General features: G+C 37.1%; 2 protein-coding genes across 5 annotated transcripts; both read right to left on the reverse strand.

The window, feature by feature from the left end:
• Window positions 1-503: 503 nt before the first annotated feature.
• Window positions 504-4,109, reverse strand: tmem35 (transmembrane protein 35). The gene is made up of 2 exons (XM_079839917.1): window positions 3,848-4,109; window positions 504-2,269 (listed from the first exon to the last, which is right to left on the reverse strand). The coding sequence occupies exons 1-2, from the start codon at window positions 3,965-3,967 to the stop codon at window positions 1,907-1,909; spliced, it is 483 nt and encodes a 160-aa protein (XP_079696043.1). The 5' UTR covers window positions 3,968-4,109; the 3' UTR covers window positions 504-1,906.
• Window positions 4,110-5,596: 1,487 nt separating this feature from the next.
• On the reverse strand, window positions 5,597-14,134 carry arl13a (ADP-ribosylation factor-like 13A). Of its 4 annotated transcripts, none has more exons than XR_013818194.1 (11): window positions 14,027-14,076; window positions 12,813-12,926; window positions 11,086-11,156; window positions 10,733-10,982; window positions 10,309-10,414; window positions 9,906-10,111; window positions 8,363-8,459; window positions 8,008-8,275; window positions 6,878-6,997; window positions 6,238-6,632; window positions 5,601-5,992 (listed from the first exon to the last, which is right to left on the reverse strand). XR_013818194.1 is itself a non-coding variant. In XM_079839119.1 (10 exons), exons 1-10 carry the CDS (start codon window positions 14,044-14,046, stop codon window positions 6,568-6,570), a joined length of 1,326 nt encoding a protein of 441 aa, XP_079695245.1. In that variant the 5' UTR covers window positions 14,047-14,134; the 3' UTR covers window positions 5,597-6,567. The 4 variants fall into 4 exon arrangements, 2 of the variants coding, with proteins under 2 accessions (XP_079695245.1, XP_079695246.1); XR_013818195.1 differs by having other exon boundaries at window positions 5,625-5,992; window positions 11,077-11,156; window positions 14,027-14,101; XM_079839119.1 differs by having other exon boundaries at window positions 5,597-6,632; window positions 11,077-11,156; window positions 14,027-14,134.
• Between the last annotated feature and the right edge of the window lie 9,093 nt (window positions 14,135-23,227).

Below are 23,227 nucleotides of genomic sequence, written 5' to 3' on the forward strand. Positions count from 1 at the left end.
CTGGCAACCCTGAGCGCTTTCTCAATGAACTGAAGTGGAACGGCTATATCGTTATTAATCTACGTTTGTGTTCTAACTTTTAGAATATAAGCTTGTTCGTTTATTTTTAATTTTCTCATTTAATTTGTAACTTGCATTCATAATGTTGAAGCATTTTTGAAGTTGTAAATGAAAACTAGATTCACCCGCACAAAAATACGCAGAGATGTTAATATAAAAGCACGTACTGAGCACTGCTGATCCACTCTATTTCATATGGTGCTTTGCTTTATGGTGGTTGGTAAACCAACGTTCAAAGTGCACCTCCGCCACCTACTGGACTGGGGTGTGCAGCGTCAAGGTGGTTGAAATACATAAACATACACTATAACAGCAGAACATGTATGTTTTTGACATCAGACCAAATTTACAAGATAATGAGTTGACTATATTTGATAAACCGATATGTTGCTATCAAAAGGTAAGAACTGTAAATAGGGTACAATAATATATAATTCATGAAATGTCTCAAGGATAGGCCTTTATTTTTGTTTGTAAAACTAGTTTCACTGCACTGAGCTATAAGCATATTCATGTTTTATATAGTACAATATAATAAATCATATATCAAATAGTTTAGTGAAAAGTGTGCAAGAAATGAAAATCACAAGTGTTTTTAATACTGTCATCCAATCTCAATGGTAAAACTGCATAGAGGTTTTATTGTCAGCATGCACAAACATTTTCCCTCACTGTCAAGGGGGTAACATGACCCATTATGTTTAAACTAAGAATGCACAATTCAGTTCTTGGACTATCTAGGCATTCTGGAAAAGGTTTAGAAACAGGTCAAATCCATGTTCTCTATTGGGTATTTTTACTCAATACAGACAGCCTATTAGCAGTATACATCCAAACATACGAGACAAGTTTCTCAATTCTATTCCTTCCAGCACTGTACATTTTGAATGTATCACTCATTTAACACCTGATTCAACTTCATAATTTGCTTAGTAGTGATGCATAATGTGAATGCAAAATTAGTAAGACACCTCAAATGTGCAGTGCTGTGCAAAACAGTATAGAGGAACACATTGATGTAAATAAAATACAATAGATGGGGGAAAAATTGCAAGACACAAAGGCAATTTTATCCGTTTTAGTACTGAAAATGGTAAAAACAAAAATGTTGTAGTCCAATGTCTTAAAAGAAGAAAAAAACCCATAAGATTCCAAGGACAAGATTTTTATTGGACTGTGTATTGTAAAAGTCAAACTATAAAAAAATCCTTAAATCCTTACAAGTAGAAAAAAAATATTATAATCACAACAGCTAAAGTAAGATAAATAATACAAACTGATTTTATATTTTCATTTTGATGTTTGTAAAAGATTTTGAGGCTACAGAACAGGTCTGCCATCTGAATTATTGGGCAAAGTGTCACCTTTTAACAAATGATGTACAGCAAATCTTAATTTAAAAAAATCTTAATGTAAACAGAACTGGTTTTGTATAGCTATCATGTACATTTATTCAAAAAGTAAATAAAATATCACAAAAATGGTTGACATTTGAAGTTAACACAGTATAAGTGGCATTTAGAATATTAGCCTATTCAATGCAGGGCAAAAAAATAATAATGATATGAATAAAAACAGTCAGGAGGGAATAACAGTAGTTTAATCTTTTGCTGCAAAACCCACAGCCAAAACAGTTGCCACAATGGTGATTGTGGTGAAGATTTAGATTCGATTCAAATAAGACGTTTTATAGGCGAGACATGAGGTAAGGGTAACATAAGAACTGATTTCCGGGCTGTTGGGACATAAATCACCTTTTGGGACTACTGTCTTTTTTTCCGAGCACCTTCTCTACTATCAGAGAAACGCAGATCTGCTGCCCGGCGCTCTTTTTAAAACTGTGGAGCTAAGAAACTTTGACTTTGTTCTTTTCCTGGGCATTGATCTGTTCTTCTCGTCTCTCCTCCCTCTCGGGCCGATCCTCACCCTGACGAGCAATGAGCAGCCGACACGTCAGCAAAATACCAAATACCAGGGCATGGGCATAGCGTTTTAGAGGATCTCCGACCAGCTGGTGGAAGAAGAGCACCGCTAGCATGACCAGTAGCAGAATAAAGTTGGCCACGTCTTTTGGTCTCCCTGGCACAAGGGTCAGAACAATTCCACATCCCACCTCAAGAGTACCAATAATCTTGCGTAGAAGTACAGAAGATATGCCCATTTTTTTCAACGCTGGAAGGGCCTTGGCATAACTCTTGTATGCTCTTTTCTGGAAAAGGAACATAAATATGGGATTTAGATGCAGTAAAAAATGCAATATTGCACTCTAAAAATAACCCAAGTTGGGTTGAAAATGGACTAACCCAGCAATTGGGTTGTTTTAACCCAGCGGTTGGGTTAAATGTTTGCTTAAAACAACCCAATTGCTGGGTTAGTCCATTTTCAACCCAACTTGGGTTATTTTTTATCAAGCATTATGCAAAACAACAGCAGGGCTGCCAGTGTGTGTTATGCTGCCATAATGCAGTGAATTTGGGCTCTATGAAATCTTATTTTTTCCCAAACTGCATGAAAATTTTCATTTTTGGACTCCATTTAAATAGTTATTTAAAAAGCATGTCTAGTTAATTTAAATGAAACTTTTTATTATCAAGAATTTATTAAAAGTTTACATGTTACAACAAAAATTACATGTTTAGGGCCTTATGAAACACGTTTTTTTTATAATATCTCTTTTTTATTATTTGTTTTTAGTTCTCTGGATTTCATTTTTAATGCACTCTAAAATGCTAGGTTAAAAATAACCCAAGTTGAAAATGGACTAACCCAGCAATTTGGTTGTTTTAACCCAGCGTTTGGGTTAAATGTTTGCTTAAAACAACCCAATTGCTGGGTTAGTCCATTTTCAACCCAACTTGGGTTATTTTTAACCCAGCATTTTTTAGAGTGTGTCAAGATAAATACATATTTTGGATTATAAATCGACTAAAACATGTTCTTTATTTAAGTGTGGTGTTTAGCACGTTTCTGTGATAGGTTTAGGGTTAGGGGTTGGGTGATAGAAAATATCATTAACCTAATATAAAATCAATGGAAGTCTATGCAATGTCCTCACCTCACTAATATAATGAAACAAACAGTGTGTGTGTGTGTTTGCTTTGCGGTGCAAATGGATGCAAACGTTTGATATGATTTTTATTATTTTAATGCTCCTACTGATCCAACTTCTCCATTGAATTGTAACGAGGAACTAATTTATTTTTAAAAAAACTGAATTGAATGTGTCTATGACATCAGCACAGCAGCTGCTGCACCTGCAGATGGAAGATAGAATTTGCTGGAAAGCGCCGCCATTGCCTTATCATGATAAGCTTCAAAATCATTGTTTTAGAACGATATCACAAAACAATTATCACACATCATGAGAGCTTTTGTTCCATTTATCATACAGACGATCTTCATTGTGTTGTCATAATTGACCTATTTATGCGGTAATGAAACAACGTTGCGGCTATGCACATAACTCGTTGTTCATCTGCTCCAACGATGTTATAATTGTGTTACACGATCCGACTCATTATTAGGCATCTAATCCTGTTTTTCCTGGATTTTAGATGGAATTATATGCAGTATAATTTCTATTCAACTCCATAGCCAATACGAAGAATGAATATATTAAAATACACAAGCAGGCACCAACAGCAGTCGCGGACATTTTATCATTTAAAAAAAAAAATGCACAAACAGACAATTACATTCGCACCCCCTCCTAAAACAACGCCGTTTGCGTCCAGCTGAAGCTTCATTTGCTTATTATTGTGGGTGCTGCTAAACGACGATCACTTACCATTTCACTATATGCATCTTTGCTTAATCTGGGTGTGAGTTTAATTGTACCCATGAACACGAAAAAGAGACCCAGTGCAAAGGAAAGGGCGACAATGGTTACTGTTCTTGGCGAGGCCATCTTCGGTGAAGTCTCCCTTCGATTGGCATCCGTTGTCCCGGTCCAGCTTTCTTCACTGTCCTGCTGAAGATGCTGAAGGGGGGGAAGGGCTTGAATACAGTCAAATATGGCTGCATGTCATTCGGCTACAGTATTAAGAAGCACCATTAGAGGGCGCTGTTGTTGATCAATGTCACTGACATAAAGCCAATGGTATCCAACTGCAGTGCAAGCAGTGAACAGCAGCGAACATCCCAGGACAAATCACGTTCTGTTCGGTTTGTAGTTCTCAACAAAAACGTTCAGTTAGTTTACTTTATGGAATGGTGCCTGATTAGAAATAATAGGAAATCACTTCACTGTATATTTAGACTTTCTTAATAATGGTTGTAATGTAGGCCTATTTACCCATGCTAAAACATATTTCCAATTGTTGTTTTTTTTTTTTTCAGTTAGCCTTAAAATAGAAATCGAAAAGCTACTGGTTTAACATCGGGCTAACTGGTGAAATTCTGTCGTTATTTACCCACCCTCAAGTTGTATTCATTTCTTTATTTATCTGAACACAAAATACGTTATTTTGAAAAATAAATATGTGTAACCAAACAGTTGATAGGGACCCACTGACTTCCATAGTAGGCTATGGGAGAAAAAAATATTATGGAATTCAATAGGGCACATCAACTGTTTGGTTACTGACATTCTTCCAAATATCTTTTGAAGATAGATAGAAATGTATACAGGTTTGGAACAACTTGAGGGTGAGTAAATTCGGATTTTCAATTGTTTTGTAAATGTGAAGGAAATTCAGATGCGAAGAACCAGGATACTCTGTGTGTCTTCAGCAGTATTCTTTATTGAAAACATGCTGTTTGATCGCTGCAATCAAGTCCAACTACATTGTAGTTTATACATTTTAGGGGGCAGTGCTTAGAAATGGAGACAAAGCACCTGGGTGACCTTAAACAAAGCATGCAAATGAAGTATAGTTATAGCAACCCACCCCAGACTTGTCACCAGTCCTATTCCAATCAGCATAACTATTCAACGAATGGGACAGGGACTCTTTAAGAACCATTAAAGACAAAAGGTGAGAGTCTCTGTAATCTGGCTCTTTTGACTGACAATAAAGAGAACAAGAATGGCAGAAACCTCTTGCTAAAATCTTTCACCATTCATCTCATCATCTAAATACAATTGACTTTACCTTAGTTTTTCATGTGATTTGATTTCAGGATGTAGGATCAGCAGATCTTAAACAGATTCTAAATTTGTAATCCCACAAGTTTTAAAGTGAAAAGCTTATTAATTAAAAAAAAAAAACAGGTGCACCAGCCCAGATCAGTTTAATAAATATATTGAATCCAATATTTGACAATTACATAGTATAGCATACTGAGAGATTTATAATTATTTGTTGTAGCCCAGTCATATTTTGACCAGGTACACCAGGGGTGAAACAAGGTAGAAAAAAGTAAGTTGTTAAACCCTGTGTGAGCAAAGACAGTAAGTTTAAGTCCAATGCGATAACAGCTAGTATTTTTGGGGGAAAGAAAATCCTCTCCCCATCAAAATGTCCGGAACACAATGTGAGGGCTAATCAAAACTAGCTAGAATAAGATATTATAAGAATAAGACAATAACACATTTCGATGAGGATTTATTTGTTTATTTATTTGGTGGAAAAACTTCAGGGATGATGTGAAATATGTGTATCCCGTCATGCATTTTTTTGTCTCCTTATAAAACCATCACATCTATAAAAAGTACAAATTGGCTTAAATGAATGATTCATGTTTTTAAAAAGGTACATGTACATATAAATCAAATTTCACAAAAAAAAAGGTATAGGCAACTTCTTTTTCAAACCTGTAAAGAACACATTTCAGGTTCAAAGATAAATAATGGATAAGTCATTGCAATGTACACCATGGTAAACCATCAGACTGATTCATACTGACATTTAGGTCTCACATTGAAAAATATATGAGTATGTTAAAGGGATAGTTCACCCAAAAAGGAAAATTCTGTCATCATTTACTCACCCTCAAGTTGTTCCAAACTTGTATGACTTTCTTCTGCTGAACACAAAAGAAGATATTTAAAATAATGTCTGTAACTAAACAGTTGATGGACCCCATTGACTTCCATGGTATTTTTTCCTACTATGGAAGTCAATAGGGTCCATCAACTGTCCCCAACATTCTTCAAAATATCTTCTTTTGTGTTTAGCAGAAGAAAAAAACTACAGGTTTGGAACAACTTGAAGGTGAGTAAATGATGACAAAAACTATCCCTTTAATAAAACAAAAGTATTTTAGGACACTATCATCTTTATAGGAAGGCTATTCTTTCTTTGAGACAGAACTTCCTGAAAGTATAATCTTTCTCAATCGTTTCTCTACAAGCTCTTAATACAATTACAAAACACATTATACATATTCTTATGAAAGTTGCCTCAACAAGTCTTTACAAATGAATTGATGACCTTCTACCCAATTCAAAACAGTAACTAGTTTGCAGGTGGGCTCAGTTCATCATCCAGGGGGTAAACAACATCGATTCGTGGTTCAGCATGTTCATAAGCCATCCATTTCTTGATCCATGATCCTTTTTCTTCACTATCTCGAAACAATGTCCTGTTCCTGTCGGGCTTTGAGAGCCAAAATTGCTTTTCGGTAAAGGTCTATTAGGAAACAGGCAAATTAAATGCTTTAAATTAGTCTCCTAGATTTCTACAGATCAGGGCTGTCTGTTTTGAGCAAATCCGTTTGTTTGTTTTATTGTTTTAAAATCAGTATAGAACAATTATTGCCAATAAGTATAAAGTTCATATGCATGGGTTTTAAAATTCCTCCCACAAAGCCAAAATGCATCACAAGAACAGCCCTGATCAAAATGAATAGTAGTTTAGAGGTCACTGATGCTCACCGAAAGTGTTTGAAAGATCAACAGGCTGCGCATAAGCAGTGGGAACTTCCTCTGTGTTTATCTTGTTCTTTCGTTTTACTTTAACAGTCTTCCTCTTTTTTCTCTTTCTTTCCCCTTTCCCTGTGAATAAGTAGGTTAAAAGCATGAGAGGGAAATGTGATGCAGTGTTTCACAGTTTTAAGGACATGCACTCTTAAAATAAAGGTTCCAAAAGGGGGAGCTTTGCAGCAATGCCATAGAAGAACAATTTTGGTTCCCCAAAGAACCTTTTAGAGCAGTTCTGAAAAGAACCAGTTTGTGTTTTTATACATTTTATTAATCTAAAGAACCTGAAACGTTTGTCAATTGGAAAGGTCCTTCATGGAACCATCAATGCCAATAAAAAAAACATTTTTAAAAGAGTAGTCCACCCAAAAATGACAATTCTGTCATTAATTACTCACCCTCATGTCGTTCCAAACTCATAAGACTTTCATTCATCTCCGGAACACAAATTAAGATTTTTTTTTGGATGAAATCTTAGAGAACTTTGATGCTTCAATAAAGAGATTGTAAAACGAATCGATATGAATTGAGCGGTTTAGTCCAAATGCTCTCGCTTTATACGATGAACACATTTAATTTAGGCTTTTATTCACTTATAAACATTGATCAGCGAACATAGAAGCTCAAGCGAACACGCTTGACGCGCCCGAACAAACCTCATTGGTTCTTGTGGAAGCTCAAACGTGCTGCGTCACACACAAGAATGAACCTCATTGGTTCTTGAACGTCAAGCGAACATGCTTGATCTTCCGTTTACCACAACTGACGTGTGAGTTGATGAATGTTTATGTGTGAATAAAACCTTTAATTAAATCGTGTCTCGTCAGAAAATTTGGACTAAACTGCTCAATTCATATGGATTAGTTTTATGAAAGTCTTTATGAACTTTTTGAAGCGTCAAAGAGTGGTAGTTGCTTAGCTGTCAATGGTGGGACAGCAATCTCAGATTTTTGTGTTCGGAAGATGAACAAAAGTCTTATGAGTTTGGAACGACATGAGGGTGAGTAATTAATGACAGAATTTTTGGGTGACAAATCCCTTTAAGAGTTTATAAGCTTCCGTATTCGGTTGCTGACACCAAGTACCTCTAGAGGGCTTGGAGACCTCACTGTTGGGGGATTCTGGTATACCCGAGTTCTCTTCTTTCACTTTGGCTTTGCGTTTCAGCTTTCCACGTTTCGGTGGCAGCAATGCACTGCTGGCTTTATCTTTCTGGCTGCCGTGTTCCTGTTCTGCTTCATTTCCTTCAGTCTCCTCCACCTCTTCTTCGTTTACTCCTTTGCCTGGACCCTCCTTCTTAATTTTAACCTTCACTTTCTTCTTTTTGCTTAATTTCTTTTTTAAAGAGTTCTCCTAAAATGTCAAAGGGTAAATCAATAAGCGAAGTGAGTTATATAACAGTGTAGATTAGTTAAAATTTCCATGATAAAGATTTTTAACCTTATTTAGAATATTTCTGATTGGGTGCAGAGTCCCATTTTCCCTCACAGTTTCACTGGGATGTTCTTGACGGATATCTGTTTTGCTTGTCCGTGTTCTGCAAGACAAGTTTAGTTGCGTACATCTTATTACACATACATATATCGTATCTAATTATTACAAATGAGCATATATACACTACCGTTAAAAAGTTTTGGGTCAGTACGATTAAAAAAAAAAGGATCCATTAAACTGATCAAAAGAGACATAAACATTTATATTGTAGCAAAAGTTTTCTATTTCAAATAAATACTGTTCCTTTGAACTTTCTACTCATCAAAGAATCCAGAAAATAGTGTATTAAGGCTTTCACAAAAATATTAAGCAGCTCGATTGTTTTCAACATTGATAATAATAAGAAATGTTTCTAGAGCAGCCAATCAGCATATTGGAATGAATTCTGAAAGAATTCTGGAGTAATGGCTGCTAAAAAATTCAGCTCTGCCATAACAGGAATAAATTACATTTTAAAATATATTAAATTAGAAAACCGTTCTTGTAAACTTTAATCATTTTTCACAATACTACTGTTTTTATTGTATGTTTGATCAAATGCAGCCTTGGTGAGTATAAGACTTCTTTCAAAAACATTCAGAAATCGTATTGACACCAAACTTTTGAAAGGTGGTGTGTGTGTGTGTGTGTGTGTGTGTGTGTGTGTGTGTGTGTGTGTGTGTGTGTGTGTGTGTGTGTGTGTGTGTGTGTGTGTGTGTGTGTGTGTGTGTGTGTGTGTGTAAATGCTGAAGGATGTGGATTCTGAAATCCACTGCCGCTTCAATATATACATGTGTATAAACAGATCAGCATAACATTATGACCACCTTCCTAATATTGTGTTGGTCCTTTTGCTGCCAAAACAGCCCTGACCCGTCGAGGCATGGACTCCACTAGACCCCTGAAGGTGTGCTGTGGTATCTGCACCAAGATGTTACCAGCAGATCCTGTAAGTTGCGAGGTGGGACATCCATGGATCGGACTTGTTTGTTCAGCGCATCCCACAGAATCTGGGGAATTTGGAGGCCAAGTCATACGCAACAAACTGCGATGCACTGTGTATTCTGATTAACTACTTCAGACCACCGATCAGACCACACGGGCCAGCCATCGCTCCCCACGTGCATCAATGCGGCTTGGCCGCCCATGACCCAGTCGCCGGTTCAGCACTGTTCCTTCTTTGGACCACTTTTGATAGATACTGACCACTGCAGGCCGGGAACACCCAAGAACTGCAGTTTTGGAGATGCTCTGATCCATTCGTCTAGCCATCACAATTTGGCCCTTGACAAACTCGCTCAAATCCTTACACTTGCCCAATTTTCCTGCTTCTAACACATCAACTTTGAGGACAAAATGTTTACTTGCTACCTAATATATCCCACCCACTAACAGGTGCCGTGATGAAGAGATAATCAGTATTATTCACTTCACCTGTCAGTGGTCATAATGTTATGCCTGATCAGTGTGTATCGATATATATTCCTATCTTATATAAACCAGCCCTCACCTCTCCTCTTTAGATTTGTTCCGGCTCTTCTCTATTTTTCCTCTCCTTTCCTTTTCTTCTGGCTCTAATGGTCGCCTCCCGTCTCTCATCACACGGGCACAGAGGTCTGGGTAGTCCAGGCACACGGCTCGCAGTAGCCATCTGAGACCTCGCAGGGTCTTTCTGTCTGACCAACGACGCAGATCCACTGAGGCAGAACATGGCTCCTGTAGATTAAGATCAACAGCCCAAATATGGTAATAAAACTACTGGTAACCAGTCAAGGTGTTGCCATAAACGTTAACGTTTACAAGTTGACAACATATTATCAGATCGTTTACTACTTGATCACTTCCTGAAGGTTTATCATACTGTATGTTTTGCATATGTCAGATTTTTATTTTTATTGGTCCACAGTACTCACAATATGGCAAAGGGACCGGCTCTGGTTGACCAGCCTCTCTAGAGAGAGAATTTCAATGAGTTCATTTCCCAGCAGAGCGTTCATTTTGTCCTGTTTATTGGCCAGCCTGTTATGAGATATAGAGATGGCCAAAATGAGCTGGACTGCAGACAAAATCCAATAGTCACTGATTAGACACTGAAGATGGTTTTGTACTAATAATAATACTGTAATGACTGGTATTTGACATACAGTTGCAAAGTATAGTTAGTAGAATGTCTAAAGTGGACTATAATCTGTTGAGGAGTGTCTTCTTTAAAAAGAGACCAACCTTCGGTCTGTATTCCAGAGCATGCATGAATTACAGCCATTTAAGTTCAGGTCTCAAAAAAGGGGACAGTGAACTGGTTAATCAGTATAGCAGTTGTAAAAAGGGGTATCTTACACAAGAAGAGGTTTTCCTGCTACTCTTGGATGCTTCAGCAAGTCCCCTAGAGCCTCTTTGACCTCTTTCATTCGTTGTCTGTCACTGGAATCCACCACAAAGATGATGCCGTGAACTTCACCGTAATGCTCTCTCCAGGACCCCCGAACCTCTGCAGCCCCACCCATATCCAGTATGTTCACCAAGTAGTTCTCCAGCCTTAATTCAGTGCGGACACATCCATGAGTGGGACCTACTTCTCCAAGGGGCACTGAACAAAGTTAAATAACATTAAAACGCAACAAATTGCAGTCAATGTGGTATATGCAAATCTCTCACTAATATAAATGATTTATTACAATTACCTAAATTACCTTTCAACATCCCTCTGATGCAAGATGTTTTTCCAGCCTTGTCCAAACCAACCACTAGCAATGTGATCTTCCTATGAAAAATGTAAAACAAGGTTAATTCAGTTCTGTATAAAACCGCAAGGTTCTTGAATCAGTTTTTAAGAACCTTTTTATTAAAAAAGTTTTTAATATGCTTTAAGACAAACCATGTGCAAATTCATCTGTCAACACCATTGCTGAGTATTTTCTCCTTAAAACTGCAGTTTCCCTCTCAAACGCGGTTTGAAATCTCCTGTTCTCTACGTCACAAACATGTTGTAACCAATCACTTCAACGTGCGGGCGGGCTTTAGCATATCATTACTATGCTGCAAAGCAGGGGAGTCTCAAGAGAAGCCAGGTTATCCCGTTATATTTTTCTGTTGATTTGAAAAATCGGGCACATTTAGCAATATAGCTGGTGAATTATGTATATGATGTACAGTATGTTATGATGAACTACACTCTAAAAAAAAGGCTTGTAATCATAGGGGAACCTTTTTTAGTGCTATATAGCACCAATTTTGGTGCTTCAGTGGTTCTTCAGCGGTTCTTCAGAGGTGCTATATAGCACCTTAGTCAAAGAACCGGTGAAGAACCTCTGAAGAACCGCTGAAGAACCTCTGAAGAACCGCTGAAGAACCACTGAAGCACCAAAATTGGTGCTATATAGCACTAAAAAAGGTTCCCCTATGATTACGAGCCAAGAACCATTTTTGGTGCATTATAGAACCTTTTTTTTTTAGAGTGTATATTACTTTCTCCACTGACGTTCTAGTTGGTCAAAGCGTGTTTATGTTTAGAAGACAGCCGTCTGAGATGGCGAACAGGAACATGGTTTGTGTAACATTAGCAACACGTTATCAGCTGTTTGATAACGTAGTCAAGCCAAAGGCTATATCAAAATTACCATTATGTGTCCGACTTAGAGAGTGACACATAAACTGTATTCCCATTCTGATACATCAACTTGTAGACGACCCATAATTCGCTCTTCCTCTTCTTCTTCTGAATCAGTTTCTGGTCAAACATATATATGGCTGAATTGAACCAGTATTTCTTGCCCATAGCATTTACTATAGTAAAGTGGACAGAGTGGACCAGTAATCTGAGCTGGTGTGAGTGAGTGGAGGCGGGGACTAATGTGCATATTCATGTATCTATGTATACTAAATGAAGCAAGGGTGAGTTATATTCAAGCTCTTTTAAGGCATAAATTATTTTAAATTTTGTAGCCTGGCTCCGCCCTCCTACGTATTTCCGCTCAATTTTAATTTTCCTTCAGTACTCCGTCTGGGATTGCGGTATATTGAGCTGACATGCATCACGACCAAACATTAGCGATTGGTTATGGCAGATCCCGAGAGTCTCTGGGCAGATCCAATAGTTTTAAACTTCAACAGAGAACCCGCCTTCAAGGAAGTAAACACTTGTCAATGGAGAGTGGCCAGACTCTCTCTACAAATGAAATGTAGGAGAGTCTGGTAGGACCAGGCTAAAAATGTTGGTTTTAAGGGATACAATTATAGACTACAGGGGTACTTTTAAAGTGGATCGATAAAAAATGTATTCGTCAAAACAAATTCCATAAAATGTTCCTGATGGGAACCCCTAAAAGGGTCTAAGCGCCTGACAGAACCCAGGTAGAATCTTTTCTGATCAAAAACAAAACATATAGAATTGTATAGGATTGCCTTGGTTGACTGGTACCTCAGGGGTTGCTGGAGTTTGGAGACCCAGCTGCAGCAATTGCTCATGAGGTTGAACATCTTGACCTGAGGAGGAGAGCACCAGGGAGAGCACCATCGTCTCCTTAACTCGTACCTGAGAGCAGATAATGGGGCACTCAATCACTGTACCCATGGTCTACATGTAAACCTCAGCTGTTGTGTCTCGTACAAGCATTAACCTCAAGAATTAAGGATTCATTAGTGACTTCGAATTTCTGTCACCTACACTGTAGTACCTGTAATGTTTACAGTGGCTTAAAAATGAGATATCAAACAGTCTGATAAAAGATAGGATCAGTTATGAGAAGAGCTGTTCTCACTTTGGTTTTTAAAGTATTTTATTTATATTTTTTAAAAATGGCAGTTGATAATTTTTAACACTGCATATTGCTTTTACATTTTTATTTTTAAAAATACATATTTTCTTTAACACTTTTATTTAAAAGAAATACTTTTATAAACACATTTTACAGCCAAATAAAACAAAACAAAACCATATTTCTAGCCCTCTTTTCATACTTTTTTAGCATTTATACTTCATTTTCACGGCTTTAAGAGATCACAACACTGCGAAAGTGCTGATTAGGCATTGTTTTTGAGCCAACTATAGCAGAATGAGCTCTTGAATGCCAAAAAGTTATATTCACATAGCAGCTGCCATAAACACACAGTAGTAATTACATTTACAGGTGTCTGAGATGTAGGGAGGTGTGTTGTCTTAGTGCTTGGTCCATTACTGGACATCTGTTCAGCCCAGTAAGCCTTAAAGAAGAGTCTGAGTCAATTACGCTGTTCTCATTCTGAACACATGTCCCCTTTATCCAAGCAGCATGCACTGTCTGCAACAGCCCAGTTTAAACAATTTTTCTATAAACTCTTGACTGACACCTTACATGTATATAATTAAGTTTGCTACAATTGTTAGTTCTAAACTGCACATTTGACTACAGAGACAGGACATCAACATCAACGTAAACTTATTCTAGAACCAAAAGATTGTTCGCATCAGAATGTTTCTAAATTTGTAAACAAAAACCCCAATCATATTCAGTCAACTTCCAATTACATTTGATCATTAACAGCATTGATGAGTATGCAGACACACAATGCAGAACATCCTATTCATACGTAGTACTGGTTATTAAACAAAAAAACAAAACAAAAAAATATATATATACACATCACATTACTCACAGTAGTATGTCAGAATCCATGCGTTTTTGTTTGTCTCTCCAGAGACATTTTGCACAAGGCTGCTAAAAACTAATCAGGCTCTACTTATTCTTCTAATCCTGTCACCTCATGTGGGAGGAGCTTGGAAGGAACTCCATCACACACTTACGACCAATCATATGGTTGACAAGTTGAAAATACTGCCAAGCTGCCATTCTGAATAGCTGGGTTAGGTCTCTCTAACTGGCTCAAATGTATGTTAACGTCTTAACAAATACTTTTATTTATGTTAATTAAGAGTTATATGAAATGCCCATAGACATCTGCTTGGAGGTAAATGATAAATATTTGATTTACTACTCAGTCTAAAGCACATTAGATGACATCATAGCATGACATCATGTTGTTTACACACCTCACCTTGCTTCTGAATTCTGCAATTTTAGAAGACTATTGCTGCTGCTTATCGAGAGATAAAGTCACAATGAAATGAAAATTGACATTTCATATTTTTTTCATGGAAAACTCTAGTATTTATTATAAATGATTTTTCTCTCTCTGCACATCAATAATATTTTCTTATAATCAAAAACATCAGCTTCCCCTGCCATAGGCATATAAAATATAAACATATAAAAAAACATTATACATATATTTTATATGTCTATGTCCCCTGCGGCGATGTCGTTTTTGTAGGCCAACAACCCAGAATTTTTCCATAGGCTTTTGGGTAATTGTAGAAAGTTCTGTGAATTTTAAATTAAATGGATATAAAAAAATTTTTATTAAGAATTACACCACGGTTACATGAAATCAAAGTCACCTCCATTAACTTCCATTAGCCATTAACATTAACTCTTAGAAGGCCCTATTTTAACAGTCTGAGTGCATGGTCTGAAGCCCATGGCACAGGTACACTTAGAATCCACTTTTGCTAGTTTAACGACAGAAAAAAACGGTCAGCGCGCCAGTTTTGGGTGTAACGTGCAATAAACCAATCAGAGTCTCATCTCCCATTCCCTTTAAAAGCCAGTTGTGATTGCACAATGGTGGATTCGCTATTTACATGGTGGAATTTGCGAGCGGAAAGACTGAACGTTTCTCCAGCGAGGAATCCTTTTTAATATTTAAATTAGTGCTAAGCAATCGATTAATCATGATTAATCGCATCCAAAATAAAAGTTTGTGTTTACATAATATATGTGTGTGTGCTGTGTATAATTATTATGTATATATACACACTCCTTCATGTACATATTTAAGAGATATTTGCATGTATATATATTTATATAATTTAACTTGTATATAAATATGTTAGGCCCAACTTTATATTAGGTGGCCTTAAGTACGATGTACTTACATCAAAAAAATAAGTACAATGTACTTACTGTGTTCAAATTGTATTGCAAAACACCTTTGCTGATATTGAGGTGGGATACGGGTAGAGTTAGGGACAGGTGTGGTGGTATGGGTAAGTTTAAGGGTAGGGTTAGGTGTAAGGGAAGTGTCAACTGTGTAATTACAAATGTAACTACAGAAATTAATTACAGACGTAATTACATGGAGGTATTTTTTAAAATGTAAGTAGAATGTAAAAACATGTATGTACACAATAAGTGCATTGTATCAAATGATTAACTAAAATGTTAGTAGTAGTTAAGGCCACCTGATATAAAGTGGGTCCATATGTTATATATAAATATAACATATTTTTCTTAAAAATATACATGCATGAGTGTGAATTTATATATACATAATAATTATACACAGTACATATATATGTAAACACAAACTTTTATTTTGGATGCAATTAATTGCGATTAATCGATTGCCCAGCACTAATTTAAAAATGTTTGTGTGCTGCTGCATCCCTGTGTGTGTAATAAGCAGAGTGCCCTGCGTTGTGCACTCGACTATAGGCACATATTACTAACACGCCCTTTAAATAACACAAAAAATGCTGCACTGTTGACTTTAGACCAGGTTTTATTCGGTCAATGGTGCAGTCGTGTTCAGTTGCCTCAAAATAGCAATGCGCCAACAATGCGCCTGAACAGACCTCGTTTTCAGACCAGCATGCCCATGGGCGAACAGATGGGCGCAAGTGCATTTGCAATTTAAACAACGTAGCGCTGGATGTGAAAATGAAAACTGCGTCGGGCTGAAACTAGCAAAAACTTGCGTCGCACCTGGTGTCACATTGCACCAGGTATATGATAGGGCCCTTAGCCTTTATACATTTTTAAAAAAAAAGAAATCCCTGAAAAATTGAGTTAGATAGCTAGTTTGCAAGAGTACAATTATAAACACAATGAGGCTGTAAAAGCAGACTAGTGCCCCAAAAAGTTGAATGTCTTTGCTTTAGATAATATATTAAACCAAGTTGCATTTGCAACCAATGAAATCAACTAACTTCACTTTTCTTTCTTTTTAATAATTAGATGTAACCAACCAGTTCCATTTTCAGCCCATGAATAAAGTCAGTTGTGCATTCATAGAAGAGCAACCACAAATGTAGGTCACATTAACTATTAGCATCTGAATACTTTGTCTCAATTCTCAATTTTGAAAGTTTTCTTATCTTTGATATTTTGTTAATGCAATGACATTCATACATTTAAGTGGGGCAAATTTGGAGCCATTGTACACGGTTAATTACACATTTTACATGAAATCTATTAGCATCACGACAGTCATATGACATTCAATTTCAGGTCAAAGTTTCAGCAACCACACCATGGCTGTCTTTCCTGCCCTTATTTCATATCAGGTAGACTGTAAAACCTTGCGTCTGTCCTTGTCACAAAATTTCAAGTCAAAGGTTGTTTCAAGCACAATAAACAAACTGTACTGAATCTCAACCTTTATCTCTAAATCATCTACAAATATGTGACATACAGTAGGCGTTAGTAAAGATTATCTGCACTGATCACTATTTCATCAGCTGCTTTTTATGTTCTAAGAATTTTATAATGACAGTTTAGAACATCTCAGTCACTGGAAGGGTTTGGTAAGCTGCAGTATTTCCTGAAGTGTGTATGATATACTTTTGACCACCAGAGGTCTTTAAACTTCAATTCAAGACATTTACTTTTCTGTTTAGACATTTATTATTCATCAAACTGCACTGACTCTATTGGATGAGGACTGAACTGGGCTGGACGATGACATTATTGTTTTCCCCAGAGCTGCTTTATCTGAATTCAACTCATAATTGATTACTTTTACACAGTTATTGAACAAATCAACACTGAACTGATTTCAGCTGAACAATGACACTATTGTTTTCTTGGCTGCTTTACAGCAGAATTGGACTCTGGTTGCATCATTATTTTCCTGTTTATCACTGTAAAGCTGCTTTGAAACAATCTGTATTGTATAAAGCGCTATATAGGCCTACGTCAAAGTGACTTAACTACAAAATACTTTAGGCATCCACATCTCTGAAAGATCAAATGACTGTAGATCTTCCATTTAAAATGGAAATGGATGTGAGGCCATTGTCAAAACAAAACAAAACAGAAGCAACATCCTCTTTTCTCCTTCGTAGTCTGATCTGATTAAGTAATTACTGGCAGGCGCTTACTTCATCTGCTGACTAAACTCATACAGAGACATGAACGCAGGCACAGTCCCCATCAGCTGGCCATGACACAAATGGAAACAGCTCAGTGGCCATGTTGCCTGACCTCACAGTGGCTCATTTAATGCAAGCTGGACAGCTGCACATACCATATTATCCAAGGAAGCCTGCAGCTCCACAAGCGATTGTATTTCACTAATCTCTGCTTTATCTTATGATTCACTGCGGCATTGGTGGGCATGATAAGTGTGGATCGGAGTAAGAGCAGGCCATAAGCATTTGTTTACTGATCATGGGCTAGTTGATTCTGGGACAATGAATCTGTGGGGGTGGGACTGCATAGCAACAACAACAGCACTACTGTGCGTTTCTCCTCATGTAGTGAAGACATCCAACTGGCACACCAAGTTGAAATCTCTATACTAACAATTAGATCAGAAAAAAAGAGAGCAATAAAAGTTCAAAGATGTGTTTGCATTGTGAGTTTACAAGGATGGTTTATGGTCCTGCGAGGCCCCTCTTGATTTGTATGGTCTAAATACCAGGAACGTACAAGAATGTTGCAACTGTGAGAAAATACACACGCCTCATGTGTAATAATACATTGCAAAAGCAACAGCAATTTATTCTTCATTCTTTATTTATTCCATATTGTGCCAATATGTACTGCCACAAATTCAAGCAGAGTGTCAGTATAATCTGTATATCAGGTTAACACCTGCAGTGGCCTCTCAGTTCAACATGGTCAGAGACTATGGTCAATTATCCGTCCTTGAGTAAACAAATGTATTTTGTAGAACTGGACACATGGCAAGCTAATATAATTCTCACGAGCAACCATTGTTTGCAATGTTTTTTAAGCAGAAATCAAGGTATTCGAGTTTTACAATTTGTTATTATGTTTCAAGAACACATTTCTTGAATACATTTCTTGTATTAACATGATTAATCATTTAAGTATTAAAGAAAAAGAGTGTCTATTACATATGAAAAAAATTATAATTGATATTTATATTTTTGTAAACGCTGATAGTCATTTTTGCCCTGCTGTTCCAAAGAAAATTGTATGGTAAGACCTGCAAAACATGTAAAAAATATCTCTCTGTGTTAAAATGAAAATATGCTCTCAAATAGATAACAATGTCCGTAAAATGTATTCAAGAGGACAAATTCTGACTCTAATGTGAAAGTATTGTAGTAATACAAATATTGTATTCAGCGGTCTTCTGTAATTTCTGACCAGAGAATTTTACGTTTTGAAATTTTATAAATAACATCATCGGAATGATAAGAAACTGACTTTTATGACATGGAATTAAATGGACTTTTATGGAATGTGAACACAAAAAAAATGGGAATTGAGGGAATGATTCAAGTGGTCATAAAAAAAATAGTCACACTCGTGGTCTTCAAAAATGACCGACCATAGGAAATGATGACAAAAATATGAAAATACTGAGGATTTTTGTGTGCACAATCTACAAATCAGACACTATACTGAAAAAAAGTCCACAGCAGTGAAGGAATGACAGACACTATAAAACATCAAGAATGTGATATGGACATATCCACTCACACACACCAATTCAATCTATTCAAAATGCTTCTTTGCATTATCTTTCTAACACAATGTTTAGGTTTGACTGTAATTATAATGCATAAACTAACACTTCAAATCACTATTTCGAACAAAAAATATCTAAAACTCGACAAAAAGTCGACTTTGAGATTGTTTAAATATATATTTAAATCGTCCACCTAATAAAAATATGTAACTATGTCTAAAAACAACTAGGCAATTCACAAGCTGCTCTATAGAGAGCTATACGTGGTTACACCAGTACACCAATTGGATTTTAAAGGCCTACACTATATATATATATATATATATATATATATATATATATATATATATATATATATATATATATATATATATATATATATATATATATATATATATATATATATATATATACAGGTGCTGGTCATATAATTAGAATATTATCAAAAAGTTGATTTATTTCACTAATTCCATTCAAAAAGTGAAACTTGTATATTATATTCATACATTACACACATATATTTCAAATGTTAATTTCTTTTAATTTTGATGATTATAACTGACAACTAAGGAAAATCCTAAATTCAGTATCTCAGAAAATTTGAATATTACTTAAGACCAATACAAAGAAAGGATTTTTAGAAATCTTGGCCAACTGAAAAGTATGAACATAAAAAGTATGAGCATGTACAGCACTCAATACTTAGTTGGTGCTCCTTTTGCCTGAATTACTGCAGCAATGCGGCGTGGCATGGAGTCGATCAGTCTGTGGCACTGCTCAGGTGTTATGAGAGCCCAGGTTGCTCTGATAGTGGCCTTCAGCTCTTCTGCATTGTTGGGTCTGGCATATCGCATCTTCCTCTTCACAATACCCCAAAGATTTTCTATGGGGTTAAGGTCAGGCGAGTTTGCTGGCCAATTAAGAACAGGGATACCATGGTCCTTAAACCAGGTATTGGTTGCTTTGGCACTGTGTGCAGGTGCCAAGTCCTGTTGGAAAATGAAATCTGCATCTCCATAAAGTTGGTCAGCAGCAGGAAGCATGAAGTGCTCTAAAACTTCCTGGTATACGGTTGCGTGGACCTTGGACCTCAGAAAACACCAACACCAGCAGATGACATGGCACCCCAAACCATCACTGACTGTGGAAACTTTAAACTGGACCTCAAGCAACGTGGATTGTGTGCCTCTCCTCTCTTCCTCCAGACTCTGGGACCCTGATTTCCAAAGGAAATGCAAAATTTGCTTTCATCAGAGAACATAACTTTGGACCACTCAGCAGCAGTCCAGTCCTTTTTGCCTTTAGCCCAGGTGAGACGCTTCTGATGCTGTCTGTTGTTCAAGAGTGGCTTGACACAAGGAATGCGACAGCTGAAACCCATGTCTTGCATACGTCTGTGCGTAGTGGTTCTTGAAGCACTGACTCCAGCTGCAGTCCACTCTTTGTGAATCCCACACATTTTTGAATGGGTTTTGTTTCACAATACTCTCGAGGGTGCGGTTATCCCTATTGCTTGTACACTTTTTTCTACCACATATTTTCCTTCCCTTCCCTTTTAATGTGCTTGGACACAGAGCTCTGTGAACAGCCAGCCTCTTTTGCAATGACCTTTTGTGTCTTGCCCTCCTTGTGCAAGGTGTCAATGGTCGTCTTTTGGACAACTGTCAAGTCAGCAGTCTTCCCCATGATTGTGTAGCCTACAGAACTAGACTGAGAGACCATTTAAAGGCCTTTGCAGGTGGAGTTAATTAGCTGATTTGAGTGTGGCACCAGGTGTCTTCAATATTGAACCTTTTCCCAATTTTCAGATTTTCTGAGATACTGAATTTGGGATTTTCCTTAGTTGTCAGTTATAATCATCAAAATTAAAAGAAATAAACATTTGAAATATATCAGTCTGTGTGTAATGAATGAAAATATACAAGTTTCACTTTTTAAATGGAATTAGTGAAATAAATAAACTTTTTGATGATATTCTAATTATATGACCAGCACCTGTATATTTCTTTTTTTTCATAAATATTAATTAGTACCACAAAACCCTCTCAAAATGCTAAATAAAAAAGAAAATATATTATTGAACAAAAATGTATTAGAATGATTTTACTGAAAAAAATAAGTTATATTTCAGGCCAGAAATATAGGGCCTGGTGCGTAGCAGCTGCTGCTTTCTTCTGTTATTATAAGTTTGTCCATAAATCTTTGAGCAGTATAAAAGCCGCTTTTTTTTAGTTGCTGCCATCAGTTTGCCCTCTCTTTAATTTGCAGTGAAAAGAAAAAGAAGGTGTACAGAATTTAACATTAGATGCATGCATTGCAATGCACAGCACACATAATTTCCCCAATGAAAAAGTGATGAAATGAATCTGTGACCCATCTGAAAAAGTAACCCATGAAATCAAAATGGAAGTTTTGGGGCTTTTAGTATGAATATGTTAGCCTTATCTATAAACTAGTGTGCTCCAAAACAATGACAACAATTCACATTTAGAAGATATACGCATTCAAAACTTACAGTCTCTCATTTCCACCAATATGGATCAATGATTTTGATGACATCACATGATAGCTTCTCATCAGATTTGTCTAATCAAATGCTCTATAGAATCTGTCCCACCCCCTACATTATAAATAGCAAATAGCGTGATTTTTCCCCCTCAAACCAGTTGAGCGGAAATCCTGCCCTGCAACTAATTTCATTGGTTAAGGCTACAGTGACGGTTAGGTTTAGGGGCAATAATTACTGTGATTGACATGACCAATAAAATCTTAAGAATCGGCTGCAGGGCGGGATTTCCGCTGAACTGGTTTGGGGGGGAAAATTCCATTAGGGCGAATGAAGTCTGATTTCACGTTAGTGTCATGCAAACCGCCGCAGCATGCACACCAAGAGGCAACCTCTCGCGGTCTCTCTTGAAGCAAACATGGAAGTGACTTAAACTGCAATTCAACGACTGGCCGATAGAGATTCCAAAAGGGAGTGAAATATGTATTTCCAACATGTTAAAATGCCCAAATTTACAGCAGAAAAAAATATGTTCACAGCCTGGTACAAAAAGTGGTTTTGGTCTATACAGCTAATTTCACCCTTCCTGACAACTGTGAGGGGGGTGAATTTTTTTATAACTCATCCGTTTAAATTGAGTGACAGGTGGATTGCCACTATGGTCGAGCTAGACGGGCGTGGTTTCCGCAACCAGGCACCTCAGCTCCCACCTCTTTGCCCATTTTCGGTTATCCGGGAGTGATGTGCTGCCAAGGTGGTGATGGCTGGCTCCGCCCACTTTAGTCTTCAAAAATGCTCTTCAGAAACCTACGGGTGACAACACGGACACTACATGGACAGCACAGAGCGGATCTTATGCGCGACCAAAAAAAGCATCGGACCCATTTGAATTCTGCACAGAAAGATATTTTAAAGCGAAATGGAGGAGATTAAGAGGAGAAACGGTTAGAGATTAGGAGGAAACTGCGGCTTTACTGAGCTCAATGGCTCTGGCTGAGCTTTGATATAAACGGAACGCAATTTTTTTTAAAGGGGGTGAGCTTTTCGATATGTCCCGCCCTGTCTTCCTGTTTCAGCTGAATTTCCGTCAACACACATGGGCTGCATCCGAAATCGCATACTTTCCTACTATATAGTAGGCGAAAAACAGTGTGACAAAAGAATTATGTCTGAATTCACAGTACTCATAAAATAGGCAAAAAGTATCCGGATGATCTACTTCTTCCAGCGAGATTCTGAAGTGTGCATACGATGAAAACCCTATCACATGATGCCAAGGGAGAGGATATATGAATGACAGTTAAGAAGTAACTGAGGCTGGTAACGTTAGGTCACATGATAATGACAACATGGAGAATGTAGTATATGTCTGGATTACATTCATACTCAGGACCACGGCGCGTTCTTATAGAACTAGGCAGCCGCCTAAGGCAGCAATAAAACATTTTTTTTATATTTGTTTTAATTATTGCACTTCAATCAATGAGTTCTCACTCCATTAGATATTCTAAATTAACTTTCCTTCATTCTAGCAGCGATAGCCTATATCACTCCCACCCCATTCCGCC

Source organism: Gobio gobio (assembly GCF_949357685.1).
Source record: "Gobio gobio genome assembly, chromosome: 16".
Lineage (NCBI taxonomy): Eukaryota > Metazoa > Chordata > Actinopteri > Cypriniformes > Gobionidae > Gobio > Gobio gobio.